Source organism: Rhamphochromis longiceps, linkage group LG19 (genome assembly GCF_057381845.1).
Source record: "Rhamphochromis longiceps isolate RC_006_pf linkage group LG19, R_longiceps_female_GT1.1, whole genome shotgun sequence".
In the NCBI taxonomy this organism is placed as follows: Eukaryota; Metazoa; Chordata; class Actinopteri; order Cichliformes; family Cichlidae; genus Rhamphochromis; species Rhamphochromis longiceps.
Genome location: NC_140575.1, coordinates 25,202,782 through 25,221,814, shown reverse-complemented (window position 1 = coordinate 25,221,814; position 19,033 = coordinate 25,202,782). Strand labels below are relative to the sequence as shown.

The following is a 19,033-nucleotide window of genomic DNA, read 5'->3' as shown; positions in this document are numbered from 1 at the left end:
AGAGATATGTGGATTATCATTCCATCCATCCACAATTTGTAACATATCACTATATTTCTGCATGTACTGTGTTAAACTATTCCCACTCCCTTTAAATTTTGCATGCACTGAGGAGATATTAAAAGGAGCACAAAGTAAGAGTATGGAGACGCAGCAGCAGCATATCTGCAGAGATACAGCTTTGTAAGGTTGTAGCAGAGTGCAACCTACAAAAGAATACAAGATGATGTACATTAATATTGGAGTTCTTAATTTCTGAATTATCAGGGAATCCCCCCCCCCAAACAAAAGAAGAAAAAAAAGTAAGGAAATTGAAAGGTAAAACTTGAGACAATGATTACAGTTCACAGAGATGGAATGAATAGCTCAGCAGTTCTACTTAAGTCTATTTATTTATGTGTAGAGGCAGTGACGGAGACCGAATGTTAAATATTTGCTTTGCCACAGCATTATTCAGCATATGCTGTATGCATTGTTCTCTAAACTCAGGGCTGGCTGGAGAGAGCCAACCAAATATTTACTGTGAGAGCTGAAAGGGCTTTTCTGCAAAAGGAACTAATCAATAATTTTCAGTCCCAGCCTCAATCACTTACAGAAGGTTAACAAGCCAATTCTTCTCCATGAGCAATGAGAACATATTTTTACAGCCGACAGTTTGGGGGAAAAAAAGAAGAAGACGCTGATAGCAGCATTTTATTTTTTCATAGGTATAGTGGGTAACGCATTTGCCTAACATAGATTTAACACAGAAGTATAAATCCAAAGTCTTAGGTAAAGCAAACCCTTCTGAGACCCTACACCAGGGGTCGGCAACATGCGGCTCTTTAGTCCTTATAGTGCGGCTCTGCGCGGTTTGGGAAAATAAATTAGAAGTATTTAGCTGAAGTGTATTTTATTTGTGTTAGTTATTTTTTAACTTGTAGTTCTAAATTGGAAGATTATTGTGACATTGAAATATGAAAATAAAATTATATTTTATTATTTTTTCCATCGCTCAAGCGTCACACTCGCGGAAGCCGGTGTAACCGCTGAAACGCCGTGCATTTATAGAGACTTTCAACCCCAGGTAGGCCAGTTATGGATCTTCGGATCCACATTATGTCAGCAGCTATTCTCCACCGTGAACTATGTTAAAAACAAACACCGCTCACGCCTCACAGATGACAGCTTACAGTCCTGCGTAAAGATGAAAGTGACTTCGTACAGCCCCGATTTGCAGACGCTGTGCGCAGAGGTTCACGAGCAGAAGTCCCATTATAAAGATATCACGGTAGAACCAATGATGTTTCCATCAACATGCTTTTCAGCATCTCTTTATTGACCACTTTTCACACACAGTTGCTGTACACACACAGCTGGCTGTAGCTTTTCAGCGCACAGCCCGACATATACCAACAACAGCACAGATAGCACAGACGTTAAGGCGGCGAGGCGTGATTGCGGGTGTCAGGTCAAGGCTCCAAAAGTCCAAAGGCGATATAAGGGTGGAGGCTCACAACAGTTTTTGTTTGCTACATGGATCATTTTAGTTCAGCTGGGTGTCTTTCCTTTTGTTATATTTCTTTAAGAGTTCAAAATGTGTTAATTACATAAATAAAATGTAATTTTCTCTGTAGCACTTCATGGTTTTCATAAGCAACACACCTTAGTTGTTCACAAAAAGGTAAAAAACAATATATACAGTGTTATCTTCATTTTAGATGTCAAAAAGTATTTGCGGCTCCCATTTTCTGGCTACTTTTTCACTGCAGTTTTTGTATGTCTCAAAGTCTCAATATCAGTCAGAGATTGACAGATGTCAGCAAATTCCTGGCCAAAACTACCAGAATGGATATGAGGGAATGTACAAAGAAATGGAACATCTAATATAAGATAAACATATTGGCCTCTCGGATAAAAAGAAAAGATACAACAAAGTGTGAAAAAAAAGAAGTCCCAGGATTTTACTTGTTTCTCTAGAGGCTGATACATTAAAGACCAGGCCGTGATCACAAGGTCATTAAAAGGGCTGCAACAACTTGCCACCATAAGAGATATCGTCAACTATGAAAATTCATCAACGCAGAATTTTATTGTCGACACATCCTATTCTAAAACCCCGGAAATGTGCTTTTGTAACTATAGGAAGCTATGGGGAGAGTATTGCCTACATTGTCTGCCAAGACTTCACTCAATACTAATGAAGAAGAAAAATAGCGCAAACGACAAAACAGGAGGATGGCAGAAAATGGAGAAAGAGACTTTAAAAAATGTGAAAGCATTTCACAGAATAAAACAGTTATCTGCAGACTGTGTAAAGTGGAGCTTTCCTTCCACGACAACAACTACTGTAGTGCACAAACAGTTTTAGAGAGTTAAGTTAGCTTGCCTGTCAGAAACTTCTCATGGATCATGCAAGATCTTTTTCAGAGCCTCTGCTGTGTTCTGTTGAACTAGTATTAGGCACCAGCATATAGATGAGTTTGTCCTGTAAAGAGGCTCATGCAGCTTTAAAATTTTTCCTGGGTCATCATTTTCATTTGACGAGAAACAGGGTGATATTTACAGATGGGCAGACTTGAGCAGGTGAGGCACTGGAGCCTAGAACTGGAGGTTTTCCCCATAGGAAGTGGACATAAGAGTTATTGAAATAATCATCAACTAATCGATGAAAAATGGGCAGACTACAAAAAAAAGAATAATAGTTAGTTGCAGTCCTAGTAATTAAAACATTTGGTACCATGCACAAAACATTAACAACCTTTTGCACTTTTGTCAGTTAAGAAAACAGGCAAAGAAAACAAAGAAAAAGCTTGTAGAGTGATTTAGTTCTTAGGCTGCACATTATGCTTCTTGGTTAGATGCCACTAACCTAACTAAAGTCAGCATATGGCTTGTTAAGGTTAATGATTCAACAGCTGATCTCTTGAGACTGAATATGAAATAATCCCATTTGGACAAACTTTGTGTTACTACTTTTGTCTGCAGTCGTTGTGTGTGAAGGAGCTGCATGAGTTGCACCAACAGGGAAAGTCCAGCACAGAAGCAGTAGGACTAAAAACAATGCAAAGAGATGTGTGGATGTTACAGTGTACTATGACATCTGCCCAGTTATACAGAGTTAGCTGTGGGCTATTAAAACATTGTCTTATATGAAAGATGGAAAGTTAATGAGATCAACAGCACTTCTTGTGGTCATTAAGTTTAAATTTCTAGAAAAGCTATATATCCAGTATAGGGTTTAAAATATTCATATCATGCATAAAAATGGGGTCAGCAGTACATCTGGGACTCATCTTGTAATTGCATTAATTTGGGAATAACAGCCAAAAAAATATATAACTATTGGCTGTATTTACCGTTTTTAAATAACAGTAGACGTTTTTACATCACATACGTTAATGTCTTAGTTTTGAGTGAGGTGAGCTGTATTTTCAAACATGATCTAAACTGGAAACACAACAGTATTATTATATAATAAAAATATCTTTGCTTGCCAGACGCTTCATTCTAATGTCTCATTGATAAGCCAGTTTCATTTATTTTTCAGAAATCCTACACTTAGCTAATTTCTTACACAATTTAAATACACACACACACACACACACACACACACACACACACACACACACACACTAGCTACTATACAGTAAAGACATTTAAACAAAAGATAATTGGACAGCTCCAGAGAAAGGGCCTGCTGAAGCAGAAAAGAAATATCATGCTTCTTGTTAAGGTTTTTCAGCCAGGCAGACGAGTCCCCCGGGGTTATCGCATGGCAATTTCATTCTTACAGCTCTTTATGTGTGTGTATTTGTCTGTAATGCTAGCTCGAATACAGCATGCTTTTGGCTTTATTAACTCCCCATCCACTTAAAAGGTTATGTAAAGATGACAACAGATGTCTCAGAAATGGAATAGTAAAAGTCGAATATAAAGAAAATTGTATATCCTATACTGTGTAAATATAACTAAATTAAAAAATGTACTAAGAACTTTTTCATGATGTTGCCTCATTATCTGTCTCTGGAGCAAGTTTACAAACTGGTGGTGGAATTAAAAGAAAATACTGGACACCCTGAAGATTGGATGCATTTCGTTGTGTGTGCACACAAGGTTAAAGTACAAGTGGACATCCACAAATTGATCAGCCCATTTGGCACAGACAGATGTTTTATTTATGCAATTATTCTGACCATCAAAGGAATTGTAAATGAAGGGAAGACATACATGAGCAGCACGAGGAAGTAGAACAAACGAGTCTCTTAACTGCCACAAAACCAGGACTCCACAGATAACAATATTCTGGAGGAAACATCCAATTTCAGATAATACACTTCAATTTATATGACCTTAAGTATGCAAAGATATCACCAGCTTATTGAAGTCTTAAGTCAGACAAAGTGAAACAATCACAAAGAATCCTACAAGCACAACTCAAGGATCAACTGTGGCAAGGAAATAATTAAGCCATCTGCAATTAGATCCAAAAGTCTCCGGGCAGTTACGAGTACAAGTACAATTACAAGTTTTACCATTTTGTCTCTGTGAACCACTATAGTGGAGTTTAAATTAAACAATCAGGTTTTGATTGAACACTTTAACTTGAGGGATTTAATGAAAGTATTACATCGACTGTTTGGTAATTACGGTTGATTTTATCCATAGTCCCAAATTTTCAATACTCCAAAGTAACACAACAACTGACTCAAAAGCAGGTTCATGGCAGGGTGAGGCCTCTTCACACTGGATTACATCACAAATTAAGCAAATAAAAGATCTACAGTTTATTGCAAGTGCTTAACTTGATTTTGTATCCTTAAGTGAAACTTTCAATATGAGAGCCAAAGAGATATCAGCACAAGAGAGGGAAGTCATCATTAGGCTGAAACAAAACAAACCTTATGCAGAGATAACAAAAACTTCAGAAGTGGCCAAATCAACAATCTTTAAAGGAAGGAATGCACTGGCCAGCTCAGCAACAGTGAAAGGCCAGAAAGACCACAGAAGACAACTAAAGTGGACGATTGCATAGTTGGTTTAAAAGAGGAAAGAAGAAGGGAAAAAACAAACAAACAAAAAAAGACACCTTCCCAACATCTATCAAGTCGAGAATGTTAGGCATGTGATTATCAAAGTATACAATCAAGAGATCCTTGCCTTCATGAATGTAAACACAGTTAACAACAAGGTCTAAACCACTGTCTGCACCCAGAAACAGGAAAACCAGATTACACTTGGGCAGGGAAACACCAATTAGGGGATGTAGAGTCTAGGGGGAAAAAGACCTAACTCTTTGGACGGATCCAAACCATACCACATCCTCTGTCTAAAATGATCGAGCCAATAATATAGCATGGGAATGTATGACCAGTAGAACTGAGCCACTAGTGTTTATTGATAGTGTGACGGCTGCTGCAAAACTGACGCCACTTCACAGTGCAAATGGATAAAGATGCAGGACACACTGCAAAAGCAAAGTAAAAGTTTCTCTAGATAAAGAACTTATATTCAACAGCCAAGTCGGTCACCTGATCTCAACCTAGCAGAGCATCTTTGTTTTTGTTTTTTGCAGATACTGAAGCCATAGAGACCCCCCCCCCAAAAAAAAAAAAAAAAAAAAAAAACGCATATAAAAAAAGTTCATAGCTCAAGTTCTTAACAACAGTAACAACTTTCCAGCTTTTACTTTCCATTTCAAACCCTCATTCTTTCCAGTAAACACTATCAGAGATCAGGACCCCTGGGATCTTTCACTCGCTTTTTCTCCCTATCATCTGTGCCTCACTATCCATTGCTCTCCCTGGTCTGCTCCTCTCCCAGTCTAAGCTGAAGCCCTAAATACTCCTCCTTTTCTTATTATTAATAATAATGACATGCATCTCAGGCAGCATCAACACAGAGTCACATAGGAGCTCTTGACTAAAAGATTTACTGGCTGCATCTGTAAATTTACACACAGGAGACCCATCTACTCTCAGAGCTGTCATTTATCACCACTGAAATTTGTTTTAGTCAAACTTTGTAGGTGTCAAGTTTTTTGTCTGCTGCCAAGAATTTCAGGGAGTGTTGGGAGTGTTAATTTGCATTAACACTTCAAACACAGAAAAAAAATACATAAGACATATTTTGGATAAAATAGAACAATATGCTTCATTTAAAAAAGGATGATCAATGACTAATTTTGAAAATGTATCGAAGAACATCACTGAACTCGTAAAAGCAGCTTAACTACACCCACAGTTCTAAAATATGCCATCTGGCAGCATTATGTGCATATGTTTTTATACGACTGGATACTTTTTGCAGATGTGCCAAAGTTTGCAGCCAAACACATGATAAACTTTAGAGAAGGCACAAAGCCAGGATAATAGTGTAGCATTCAGCCAACAGTGACCTTAGTACGTCCATATATGATGACTTTTATCCAACAAAGAACAGGTGGAACTGTACAGAATCAAGCAACCAGGGATTTAACAGCAGAGATCCCCTGCAGAGAAGTGTGTGGTGCATTGACCTGTTCTTGTTATATACAAATGAGTCCCTGAAGATAAAACCACAAAGTTCTTTACAAAAATGATCTGTTAATTCAAGGCCTTCTTGGCAATTACAGTGACTCTGGTTTAACATTCAGCCACTACATATCTAAGAAACTACTGTTTATCACCTCAAAGTAAACATGAAGTAAACTAAAGAGAAGTCAATAAGTGAAGTCGTTCATGTTAATTACACACGTGTACAATAAATATATACCATGACAAGCCTGTCTATAGAATAAGGTTATATAAATCCATCCGCAGTACTCATTGTGATGGCTTCCATTACAGTAGGACTCAAAAGGTGAAAAAAAATACTAGTCTATAACTGTCAAGGCTATAGTAACAATCTCCTGTTTGGTCCATAGTGCTTGAAGAATAGACTATTCCTGAACTGAAAAGCAATCTTCTTGAAGGACATGTCACGATGCAATTCTGAATTTTTTTTACACATTCGATTATAGAAAAGAAAAGATTTTCCTCTACTTCAATTTCATGTCAATGATGATATACTGTGCAGGCTGACACCAATGTAACGGCAATGAACTGATGTGGACCTGGCAGATTTATTGGTCAGGCTTTATTAAAAACAAAACGGGAGCAGCTTATTTCCTGGTTGCCTTCTCTTATTCTAAACCCGATTACATGACAGATTGTAATGCATTACATTACACGTCTTTAGTCGGGGCAGATTTTAAAGAATCATGAACTGATCCGTCTATGAAAAGGGTTTTGTTTTTTTAAATAAATAACACATTTCCATAAGATCAATTATTCTCATCACTGACAGTGCTTGGCTTCTTTTTCATTTGATCTGGCAACTCCTTACCCCAAAGGGGGGTTGTTATTACCTACAAATTGGTGTGACAGATTGAGAAACACAGCTTTGTGAAATGTCCGGAATCATAACGCACTGGCAGACTTTTTAGTAATCAAAGAGTGTCGGTACGCTGTGTAATGAAAATGAATTGTACTGAAACGACCCTTATTATTCAGACCAGATACAGGCCGTAAAAGTATTTTTCTCCCTTTGAGCATTTCTATTTTCAGTATCTTCAGATGGAGGTTTTGGCCACATAAACTTGTTGGAAAGTCAATTTCATTCAGTAACTAAAGTTGATTATTAATACCTGTGAAAGCTCAGATTTTAACAAAAACAGCACATCAGCTAATTATACGGATGGTTGACTTTTATGAGGGCAAGCTCACTCCTGTGCTACAGCTCTTCTTTTTTCCTCCGTTCTGCGTTTCTCCCTTCATTTCACACTGTACAGATGAGAGGAAGGATGTGGGGTACAAGCTTTGTTGGCACAAAACAAAAGCTGAGAACACCATGAAGATTACTTTTTCCATGTACACAGGAAATTGCACTGACATCTTTGCTGTGTTAGAGAGCTAATACATATGGTCAGGGCACACGATGCCAAAAACATGTGTTGTGTGGTTCTCTACACAAATAATTACCTGCCACATCATTGCCACATCACCTCATCTCTGGCGTATTTGGGCCACCAACACTTCCACAACATTCAGAAACAGCAAAAATAAACTGCAGCAGTCAAATGTATTGTCTAAGCTTGCAAGGTACAGTGAACCTCCCTCCTCAAAAAGAAAAAAAAACCTGCACAGTGCCTCGTTTCCCATCTCCTATCTGCTTTACGTGTTAGCACACTCTGTCCTAAACAAAGAGCCCTAAACATAGCAGAGTTTCACAAGCAGAAGCCAAAGAGAGAAGAGTTACAGGGAGCTGAAGGGAGTCTTCCAAGCCAGCTACACACTGCCTCCACCACACAAATCATCAGATTCCTGTGAAAAAAAGCTTATGAAGAATAAATGGATGATAAACTGAACGAACATGAAATAAAATGTATCTTGGACAAAAGAAGCTGCTGGATGATGAAATCCTCATAAACAGTTTAGTTACAGAAAAGTACAACAAATACAGCTTTCAGAACTTCAGCAGTATGTGCTGGTTAAAAAAAGATGTACACCCAACCCATGCTTATTATGTTCCTATTTTTCTTGGACCAAACAGGCTGGCCATCTCTGCAGGGGATGGCTTTGTATGCACAACACCAAACACAGCACAGTCAACCTGCAGAGCACCTAAGCCTTTCATCTATCAGCTACACCTGCTGCATCCATGTGTATGTCCTGTATGAGTGAGAAGATGTATTAGACAACAAAACATAAGGATGCTGCATTATGGGTATGCGTGATTATGTCCCTGTGTTTCTATCAGAAATATTTAGTTTAAAAAGTGATAACTTCAACAAGTGTAACAATAAATCAGGATGCAAGGGGTTGAATCCCATACCAGCTGACATAGGGCAAGAGGGAGGACACACCCTAAAGAGGTGTGGAGAGGATTGGAACACAGGACCTTTTTGCTGTAAGGTTGCTGAGCTAACCACCACATCACTAGAAGATGGATACCAAAAAAATGAAGTTGATTAAAGCCATTTTATCCAAATACTCTGGCCCCCAAAAAAGAAAAGAAATCAGTTGGGATATCAGGATTTGTGTTTAGGTCACAGAAGAGGACAAAGACTTCCCAAATCACACTCACTCCATGGCTGGATGCTCAACTTGCACTGGAGACTCATCAGTCTGGATGACAACCCCAGGTCTGCTAGCAATCGAGCATCAAGGTCAAGTGAGTTTTAGCCATCCCAATAAATTCTGTTTTTCTGCATGAGCAAAACTGTTATCCAGCAATTCTTTACAGACCATCTGACCGAACCATTTTTTTTTTCAGATCAACAACAACAACAACAAAAAAAAGGAAATAGTGTGCATGCATACTTATGCACACTATTCCACAAAATATTGCCATTTCATCTCCTTAATCTTTTTACCTCATCTACCTATCACTTCTTTTGCTTATTACCTTCAGCTCAGGACACTTGAGGACCAGAACTTTTCATAAAACTTTTAAAAGCCTTCATCAAGGGCCTAGGGGAGATAAGAGGCAAAGAAATAAGGGGGAAGCTGACATTAAAAAGGGTGCAAAGTGAAAGGTGAAGTCAGTTCATGTTTAAGAAAGTAGTCAACCTACCATGAAATGAGCTGAACTACAAGAACCTAATTAGTCTAGATAAGCCCACAATAGCACACTGACACAAAGAGGCTCTAGTATGGATGACACACACACACACACACACACAAATGGATGAACATAACCACACAGATTCCTTACAGGGATTGTGTTATTAGTGCCATGCTGATGTATCTACTGTTGTGCGTGAGTGGGCTGTATGTCTCTGCTCTCAGTAAATACTGGGAGACTAGCATCAGTCACTGCTGCTCCACTGGCAACCCACAGAGGTAACAATCTTCAGAATAGCACCCAGGTCATCCAGACACCCACGTCTGGCTGAACCTCGTTAAAAAACATTTGTCCAGACTCCCCAAGATGTTTAAAGAAGTTATATCAGTCAGATACAGCAGGAATGCTACAGCAAACTAGAAAACTCTGTAAAGTACACTGAACTGAACTTTGCACCATCCCCAGAGGCACAATTTTCTGTCTTCTTGTCTTAAAAGTATAAGTAGGAATGGCTTATTTTCAGCTAGAAATGACTTTGTTTTTAAAGTTAAAATGAACAAAGTCGTATCTCGGTTATTTTTTTCTACGAACGGACAGGTAAAGCACAGCAGTGCATTTTTTTTTCTTCTGTTTGATTTCAGTTGTGCTGTCTGAAGAGCTCTTCTCGTACGCCCTTTTTCCTCAGACATGTGCTTCTGTGGGAGTCCTCCAGCTAGTCTATGTTGAAAGACATGTCAAGCGACTTGTAGGTGTTTGCTGATTCTGCAGAACGACATTAAGGCCACAACAGTTTCAATATACTATTGATTTTTTTTCCCTTTTTGGTCTCAAAAACATGTTTCAGCAGTTAACATGGTTACTTTCCCCTCTGTCATTTATACATAACATACTTGATGGGAGAGATCAATTTGCTTTTTTTTTTTTTTAAATAAATAAAACCAAATCTATTCCAAAATATCTTAAAATCAGGTCATAAATACTGCATGTTTTGTACATTGTCTAACACTGCCTCAGTTATAGGCTTCAGATTTAACAGTGGTCAAATTTCAACTGACCTGAAGTAGTCCTTCAAACGTGATACAGTCAAACTACATTTTCCTTTGAGGACTGAATAATTGTAAACAATTGACACATTTAATTTGAAATGAGTCTTTATGGGGGAACTGCTGAATGTTTTTCCATTTTAGTAATCCTAGTAATCCGGTTTCTGTGATTTCTGTGGGGAAAGGTTAAACCAATAGGAGGTAGGACTCGAGGGACACCTTTAAAGGTGCAATTAAATATAACAAAATATCATCGGTATGTGCAGTCTTGTTGTCGCATTTTAATGTTGTTGGTCTGTTTTATAGGCCGCGGCAAACATTTTTAAAAAAGTGAACAAAGGCATTGCTGGAAATCAGCTGACTAATTTATTAGGGATAGTATTCATTTCTTATCCTAAGCTATCCCCTTCCGGCTAAAGTTAGAGAAACCCTGGCAAATAGAGACAGAAACTAAGGTGTATGTATATGAAAAGAGAATTTCAGACTTCTATGTCTCTGGACCAGGTAACCAAGGTCATACCTGATCTGATTTTTTAGCTGGTCTGAGCAGCTTAATGTACCACTGCGCTACACAATCCACTCGCCCCATCTCACCAGTGAATCAATAATCACAAGGGCACTGATGATGAATGGAGTCAAGCTGAAAGTGCACAAATGCAATACGCAAGAAAGTGTGGTAACTGAGAGTTTTGATCATTTTTAACACCACAAGGATGCAAGACAGATGACAGCAACATTAATGTATAAACACACTTGTCGTAAGTCACTGGCTCCAATTAACAGTATTCAAAGTAAATGATCCCTGTGTGTTACAACATTAACTAGAGTGTTACTGCATTACATTATTCAACATTTAATTAAGTTGGTGTGATGAAAAAGAAGCTTAAACTTTAAAAACAATCACCACAAACAGGAGACCAGCATTAGCCTCAGCACATGTGTAAGAGCCAGCCAACATATGAAATTAAACATGTAATCCAACCCACAAAATAAGATGCCTGCATAAATGCAATTCATGAATACAACCATGCCATTGAATGTCTTAATGGAAATTCATGTAAAGCTCCCAAGTGCACAAAGGATGTGTCAGAGACTCTGATAGCTGGTTGGGCTTCATCAGTGATTAAAGACAAAAAGTTACCAACCAACTTGGTCAATGTTAAGGTTCTGCAATCGTTCCAGCAAACATGTTCTCCTGAAAACTTTAATATGCACAAAAAAACAAAACAAAAAACAGGCTACAAATATACATCACCCAGTTTGTCCCTTTTCAGCCACCAAACAGTGTTTTCTCTTTGGATAAACTCCAACAGAATGACTTACTGTTTTGGGATTTCATGGGAAATGAAATTACAGAGAAAAGCAACAAGAACTTTTTTATCAAGCTTTACATATTCAGGGATAGAGCAGTCAAGACTATTTTTGTGATTTTCCATAAAAACTTTTTAAAAAGTAAGCCATTTTCTGATGGAGATCTTATCAAAGACTTTTTGGTGGACTCTGCCATGCTAATATGCCATGAGGAAGAAGAAAATGAACACGAGTGAATGTACTCTACTCTTCTTCAGAAGAACTGTACCAAGACAGATCGAGCAGACTGTTTTTTTCCTTTTTATCCTTGGCTCTGAACAAAAGCTGTGATGTCCGCAACACAAGCCAGTTATTCATCTTTGTACGTGGGATAATGAAAGAGTTTGAGATTATGGAGGCGCTGACAGCAATGCACTCAGTGAAAGGGACTACGACAGGGAGTGATTTGTTCACGAAGGTAAGTGCTTTGATGGGCTTGGGCTGAAATGGGACACACTCGTGGGCGTTTTACCCGATGGTTGTCCAAATGTGACAGGGAAAAATGTTGGACTTTTGAATCAGATGCAAGATGAAAAGACTGAAACGAACCCAGAAACTGGTATTTTTACACTGTATTATACTCCAGGTGATCTAAGTCAGTGCTAAAAATTAACCATGTTGTTAATGAATAGTTAACTTGGTCAAGGCAAGAGCGCTGAATCACAGATAGTCTGTTCGCAGTTTCGGAGGAGCACGAGACTAAACGTTGTGACAGAGGCTACCACACAGCTGTCAGGTGGCTCAGCCTGGGCAAACTGTTAAAAAGAATATGGGACTCAAAAGCATATATACTTAAGAGTTTTGTGAGAAGAAATGCAAGAACACTCTAGAGCCCTCAAATGCATTTGCTGTTGATGTGACTGCACTAATGAACTAAATACCAAACTGCAGGACAAAGGCCTATCTGCAGATGAAATGCAGTTTCTTTCAAGCCAGCCTGAGAGCAACAGTCTTACTCGCATGCCAACAGTAAAGATGTTGGTTCTCTTTGGATCCACCGTTCTACGAGAACAAATATCCACAGTTTAACAAATCCAGTTACAGATCCATTCTCAATGACAATCACCTCTCTCTCTCTCCTCTCCTCTGTCTTTTGGATTTTCCACACAGACTTTGACCCAGACTCTTGTGCAGTTGTAGTCTGTTTTGGGTTTTAACATTTTTCTCTCTGAACAAGAAAAGGGGAACTGAAAAACTGAAGATGAAGCAATTGGACTACAAGCAAAATGCCAACAGTACTGATAAAAGTCTGAAATTTTGCAAAACTTAAATTATAAATTGTTGCCATTTTACTATGCCCACTGCATATATTCATGGCCTAATTATAAAAACTATTAAAAGTGGAATTTTATGAAGAGATAAAAATCAGTATTGAGCAGAACTGAGTTCATCATATTAATGGAGCTTTCCACAACACACCTTGTTCTCATTCAGGCCCTTATGAAAGTTAATGATCCACCAGTGACTTAAACTGTGATGACACTGTGGTTTGGCATGTGAACAGGGATCAATCACAATGCACTGACCCCAACAGTGCTTGAAAGAGCTAGGAAATTAAATAGTGAGAAAGAATAGAAATTATGCAACCTCACATTAAGTTGAATAACAACTAGCATAGGCAGTAATATGAATAACAGATATCACTGGTTTAGTTTTACATTGTGTATATACACATACTAAATCTAGACTGTGATTGAAACAGAAAAAAAAAATGCAGAGAACTACATCAAACAAATTAGGAGAGAAAGATGATCATGCACACCAAAAAGTCAAGTGTTTTTTGAGAGCTCTCTGCTAGACCTTGTGGGCAAAAAAACCCCCTCCTCTAGTGGAAATCAGTTTATTGCTGCAGGGAATTTAAGATTATTATCAGTCTTCTTTGCTAACATAAGATTAATTTACAAGCTTTCACTCTAAAGTCAAACAACAGCCAGCTAAGTGAGCTAAACTAGTTTCGTTTTTCCTCCAGCAACATGTAATTTGTAGTAAGCGGCACTGCTCACCAACTGGCAGGTGTCCAGGCTTTTTTGTTCCATTAATAAATGTAGCTCTCTACCTAAGACAAACAGCCATGTGCTCAACAAACACACAAGTCAAAGACTTGAGTGGTTAGTGATTTATTACAAAAACATCTTGATTGTTGACGTATTCAGATACTCCTCTTTTGACAACACAAAAGCATATGATCCTGGAGTGAGTGCAGAAGTCATGTGGTTTCATTCTGCTACCTTACTCAGTTTGAGAGTGAATCTCTTGTGGCTGTCTCTACAGTACAGCTTCTGGTACTTTAGGCTTCCTTTAACCGTGACATCCCACAGATTACATAACTCTGCCACTGCTTGGCCCCCAGGCTTCAAGTATATGCTACTGTCGCCATGAGACTGTCAACAAGCACCATCCCCCACCCTTATACACACACACACACAGTACTTTTACAGTTACACACATCCTGAACACGTAAGCAACACAAGCTGCCCTCTGTTTAAAATGCCCTGGGAGCCATGAGCTGACTAGTTTCAAACTTGTGGTGTTATTGTGCAGCACATTCATAGGAAAACGCACATAAAATCTAGAACAATGCTGTGCTGGCTTAAAAGCCACATGACTTGTGGAAACAGAAGTAGTGAAGGCACTACTTCTGTTCCCACATGTGATACAAAACATCAGCCGAGTCAGGAGACCACTAATGCAGACAGTCAGAGTGTCTAGGGGAAGATAAATGGGTGCAATGGTGGTGATAGCAGAATTCTCAGACAGTGTATTCTCTGGATTTCTTTTGGTACAACATGCATTCCTACATACAAGAAAATGATGACAGCATGTGAAACGTTTCTTATGTCCACATAAATTTTGTGTAAACCAATGCAAAAACCTACCAAAAAATAATAAAAGAAGTGGGAATGCAACAGTTCACAGTCCTTTTACTCATACTCAACAACAGCATTCCTATCCATCCTTAGACCAAGGTTGGAGCCAATGACTGTAGAAAATCTCTATAAAAGTACAGTTAGGGGCAAAGGCAGTCGAATAAGGGCAGATTTTGTAAATATTTATCTCAGTACATCTCTGCAGTGCATTTCAAATCAAACCAGAGTGAAGTGCATACTTTCTGGTGTAATTCAAGAGGTTTTAACAAAATGACTGCATTGAGTGTTTTGTACTTGCAACCATTTTTATACGCAGCCCAATTTCAGTTCTGAATTAACAAACTACCAGCTTTACGTATAAGAACTGGTTTTAATATTGGGAGTAAAAGTCCTTCGCCACAGACATTGCCTTGAGATGCTCTGCCAGGTCTTTACTGCAACCATCTTCAGTTGGTCTCTGCATTCAGTTTTGTCTTCAGTAACTACAAGTCATGCTCCACTTGGCTGGAATAGGGAGTACGACTTGGCCATTTAATAACATCCCATTTCTTTGCCTCGAGAAACTCTTGGGTTGCTTTTGCAAAATGCCTGGATGGCCCATTTGGGCTGAATTAATCCTGCTACTTCTATCAGTTTTCACATCATCAATAATGCTACTTCCACTGGCAGCCAGACATGACCATGTATGTGTGCCTCTGCCATGTTTGACAGATTATATGGTATGCTTTTCTTTTCCATAGATTTCTATTGCAATCACTGTGGCACAAATTAATCTTGGGTTTATAAATCCAAAGTATTTTCTTCCCCCAGTCCTGGGCACATGCATGCAAAACCACCAAACTTTTGCAATAACAACAGGCAGACTGTCCACTAATAAATCACTTGAGGATGTTTAAAAATGCTAAAATAAGTCACCAAATACACTTTGACTACCATTACTTAGGAGGTCCATGTGGGTAAAGATTATGTTTGGAACACCGAGTTGAGAATCTGAGAATAATGCTCAGCTAATGAATAAAAAAAAATATCCAGTAATCAAATTTTGGAGGTATTTTTTGTTTAATTAACTATGTGCCCGTCATCTATGGATATGATGGTCAGTGAATTGACCAATTACTCAACTGCCCCGATTGCAACTGTTGTAAAATGTGTAGTAGTGGGCATTTTTTGGCTTAGATAAAGTAGTAGCAACACAATGATGGCAACAAATGAATGCAGAAAAAGATAATGAGGAGAAATATCCAGTCAAACTTAAAATTATTTACCAAGCAGAAAGGACAAACAACTGCAGCAATTCCAGCAAATCAAATGGAAGCCAACTAATGACACCAAGCATGTTTTTTCTTAGACAACAACACAGTATTGGAGGTGTGGAGTCATTAGAAAACATGTCAGCAAGAGGCTTTGATGCTTACACACGGATGTTCACCACCTAAATCAAATGTCTCTACAAACGCGTGGACTCCCTTGGCCCATGGTGACATGCATTTCTTTTTTATTTTGCTCTTGTGAAACAAGTAGAGCAGACACAAGGAGTATCAAAGTCAGTGAGGATTAAGACATAGATTAAAACACACGACGTTAGGTCAGGCAAAGGAACAACATAGATACCCAATTTTCAGATACAAAGTAATTTTGAATTTAACAAAAAGCTACAACATCGGATAATTACCACATTTTTCTGCCATGCAAAATAAGCAATTAGGACATCAAGTGATTTTAATATATTTCACAGTGGCCAAGCTCAAATGACATACAAAGGTGAACGCTGCTGCAAGGGACGTGACGAGACTGGCATTACAAGAAGTGAATATCAAGCAATACTTATTTCCACATGAAAGGCGAAATGACTCATTATAAACCCTTTAGAAAAACAGTGTCCACTCTCTGACAATTTGTGGCTTGCGCTCGCTACAGTTGCCTTTCATGTACATGTATCTGAGGGTGTAAATAAAGAGGCTGACTGTTGAGTAACTTGCCTGCTGCAAGGCAACCTTGAATTTGAATCCAACATAGACAGAGCTTTACTGGCTTTGAGCTGCTTGGTTATACTTTAAATTCCTCATAATCATCCTTAAGTTAACTATAACCCTCAGTCATGTAATCTACTGCTGCCAGAGCAGCGTTCAAGACAGAAAATGAAAAATGTATCAGATTTTCACAAGCAGTTTTTCTGGCACGAGAATTAAGGAGGATCTAGATATTCTCCTCATGAACAATTTGCCTGGGTAATTCAATTAACAAGTAATACATCAGCTAATGTTCCAACAATAAGGGAGAAAAACCCCAAACTGAAACAACTGAAACCTGAATTTCTGGTGAAGCAATTAATCAATTTCAGCTTAAATCTAATCTATTTAAAAAGATTGACATGAAGCCCTGCAGCAAATTGATTTAGTGTGTCATTCTGTTGGCAGGGGAAAACGTAAACATGCTCATCAGTGTGAACATTAGTGGAAGAATTATGGGAGACATGCGGAAATGTGACTGTGGGTTGCAAAGGCGCAACTGGTGCGCTCTCGCAAATAGAAAGGCAAAAAGCATAAAATGCATTTAAACATAAGCAAACAAAAGGAGGTTTTTAATTTGTCCTGACCTGAGACGCAGATGAATGTCATGTAATCTCCTTGACCACCGGTGGCCAGGAAGGGGATCTTTTTCTTTGTCCTCCGCTTCACCTGTACAGCAGCAAGCATCTTCTCATCGTGAGGTATGAACACCTCCTTGTTGATTACAGATTTGGCACTCATCTCTGATTTAGGCAGACGTAAACAGCTGGTCACCAGTTAAAGTGGAGCAATCCAGGCTTCACTGAAGAAGAGAAGAGAGTGAAGAAAACCAGCTAATTAAATTAAGTAGGACCAACTAGACTGTGCTTAGAAAAAGCAAAGATCTCACATATCCTGAAACACACATTTTTCATTTAGCAAGTACATTAAGGGCATTTCCCATTCTTCTTTTCTAATAAATAACACGGATCCTAATTTGAAGTGTGAATCTACTGAAACAAGGTGCAAGCAGCATTGTGTAATGGCAGTGAGAGGGCAATATACAGCACAAGTCAAATGTACACACGAAAGGAACCCAGGTAGTTTTTTTCCCTAAAAACTGAAAGTATAAAATAACTGCTAAACATTTTAGTTTTACATTACCTAAAGTAACTTTTTATAAGCGCTCTTTAAATATTGGAACTCTTATCTTTTGTGCTATACACAAAATTCTAATGGTTTCGGAAAGAAGAGGAGACACTTCCTTGTACCATGGTAGCACAAAGCTGAGGTACTTAATTGCAGATTTGTTTAGATCTTTTGTCCATGCACAAACCTAGTCTTGGACCAGTTAATCTTGTTTTCCAGCAGAGAAAAATCCACACAAGACTACCTGAATTTGCTCACAGTGCACAGCTCATTAGGTTATTTCCAAAATCCTCTATAGCTGCATTTCCCTTGCAGTAAGTCTTAGCATTGCATATCTCTAAATGTTTTGGCAATATTCTCCTTGGAAGTATTGCCACTCACAAAGATGAAATGACTTCAGCTGAAGCTGTTAAGAGTACTGCTAGTCTCACAGATACAGAACAGCAATCATATTTCCATTACAACAAGCCAACTTCTACTAGTCAATCTCTTTCTGGAGGACGGCGACTAGACCACAGTAAACACAACATTACGTGTGATGGTGTCAAAGGAGGGTGTGCTTAGTTGCCCTAACCGTGAGTGAGCACAAGAAACAGTCATAAAGAAGTAGGTTAATTAGGCCCAAACCCCCTCATGAGGACTGAAACGTAATCATTTTCTCAGCCACACACATTCATTTCAGACACAGACCACTTACAACCGCATACATCACAGGCCAGCACAGGCCACCCTGCTGCTTATGAACTAATCTGTCAGCCTCAAGTAGCGCTTGAATTACTCTACAGCGAGGCAAAGACTGCAAAACACCATTTTCATCAAACTGACTTGCTTATAAAAACAACTGCCCACAAAGTAAAGTCTTTTGTAACAATGCAACAAGCTTTGAAATTAGTGCTCAGCAGCTTAGTGGAAGTACAGTTTGGTGTTTTGACTGATTAGCACAAAAGCAAACCTGCAGAAGGACAAACTTTACCAAGCACCCTCAGTGTTCTCTGGTCTAAGCGTTAAAGCAGGATTACATCATACCAAAAGAAATACTTCAAAACAAGTGGAACTTAAAAGCCTTAGACAA

At 38.6% G+C, this 19,033-nt stretch overlaps 1 protein-coding gene across 1 annotated transcript in view; it reads right to left on the bottom strand.

The window, feature by feature from the left end:
• Window positions 1–19,033, bottom strand: part of stxbp6 (syntaxin binding protein 6 (amisyn)) — a 65,119-nt gene that overhangs the window by 37,419 nt on the left and 8,667 nt on the right. Inside the window, exon 2 of the mRNA XM_085391518.1 lies at window positions 17,421–17,635. Coding sequence (XP_085247644.1) covers window positions 17,421–17,574 — 154 coding nt within the window. The 5' untranslated portion in view covers window positions 17,575–17,635. The remainder of the gene's footprint in view (window positions 1–17,420; window positions 17,636–19,033) is intronic.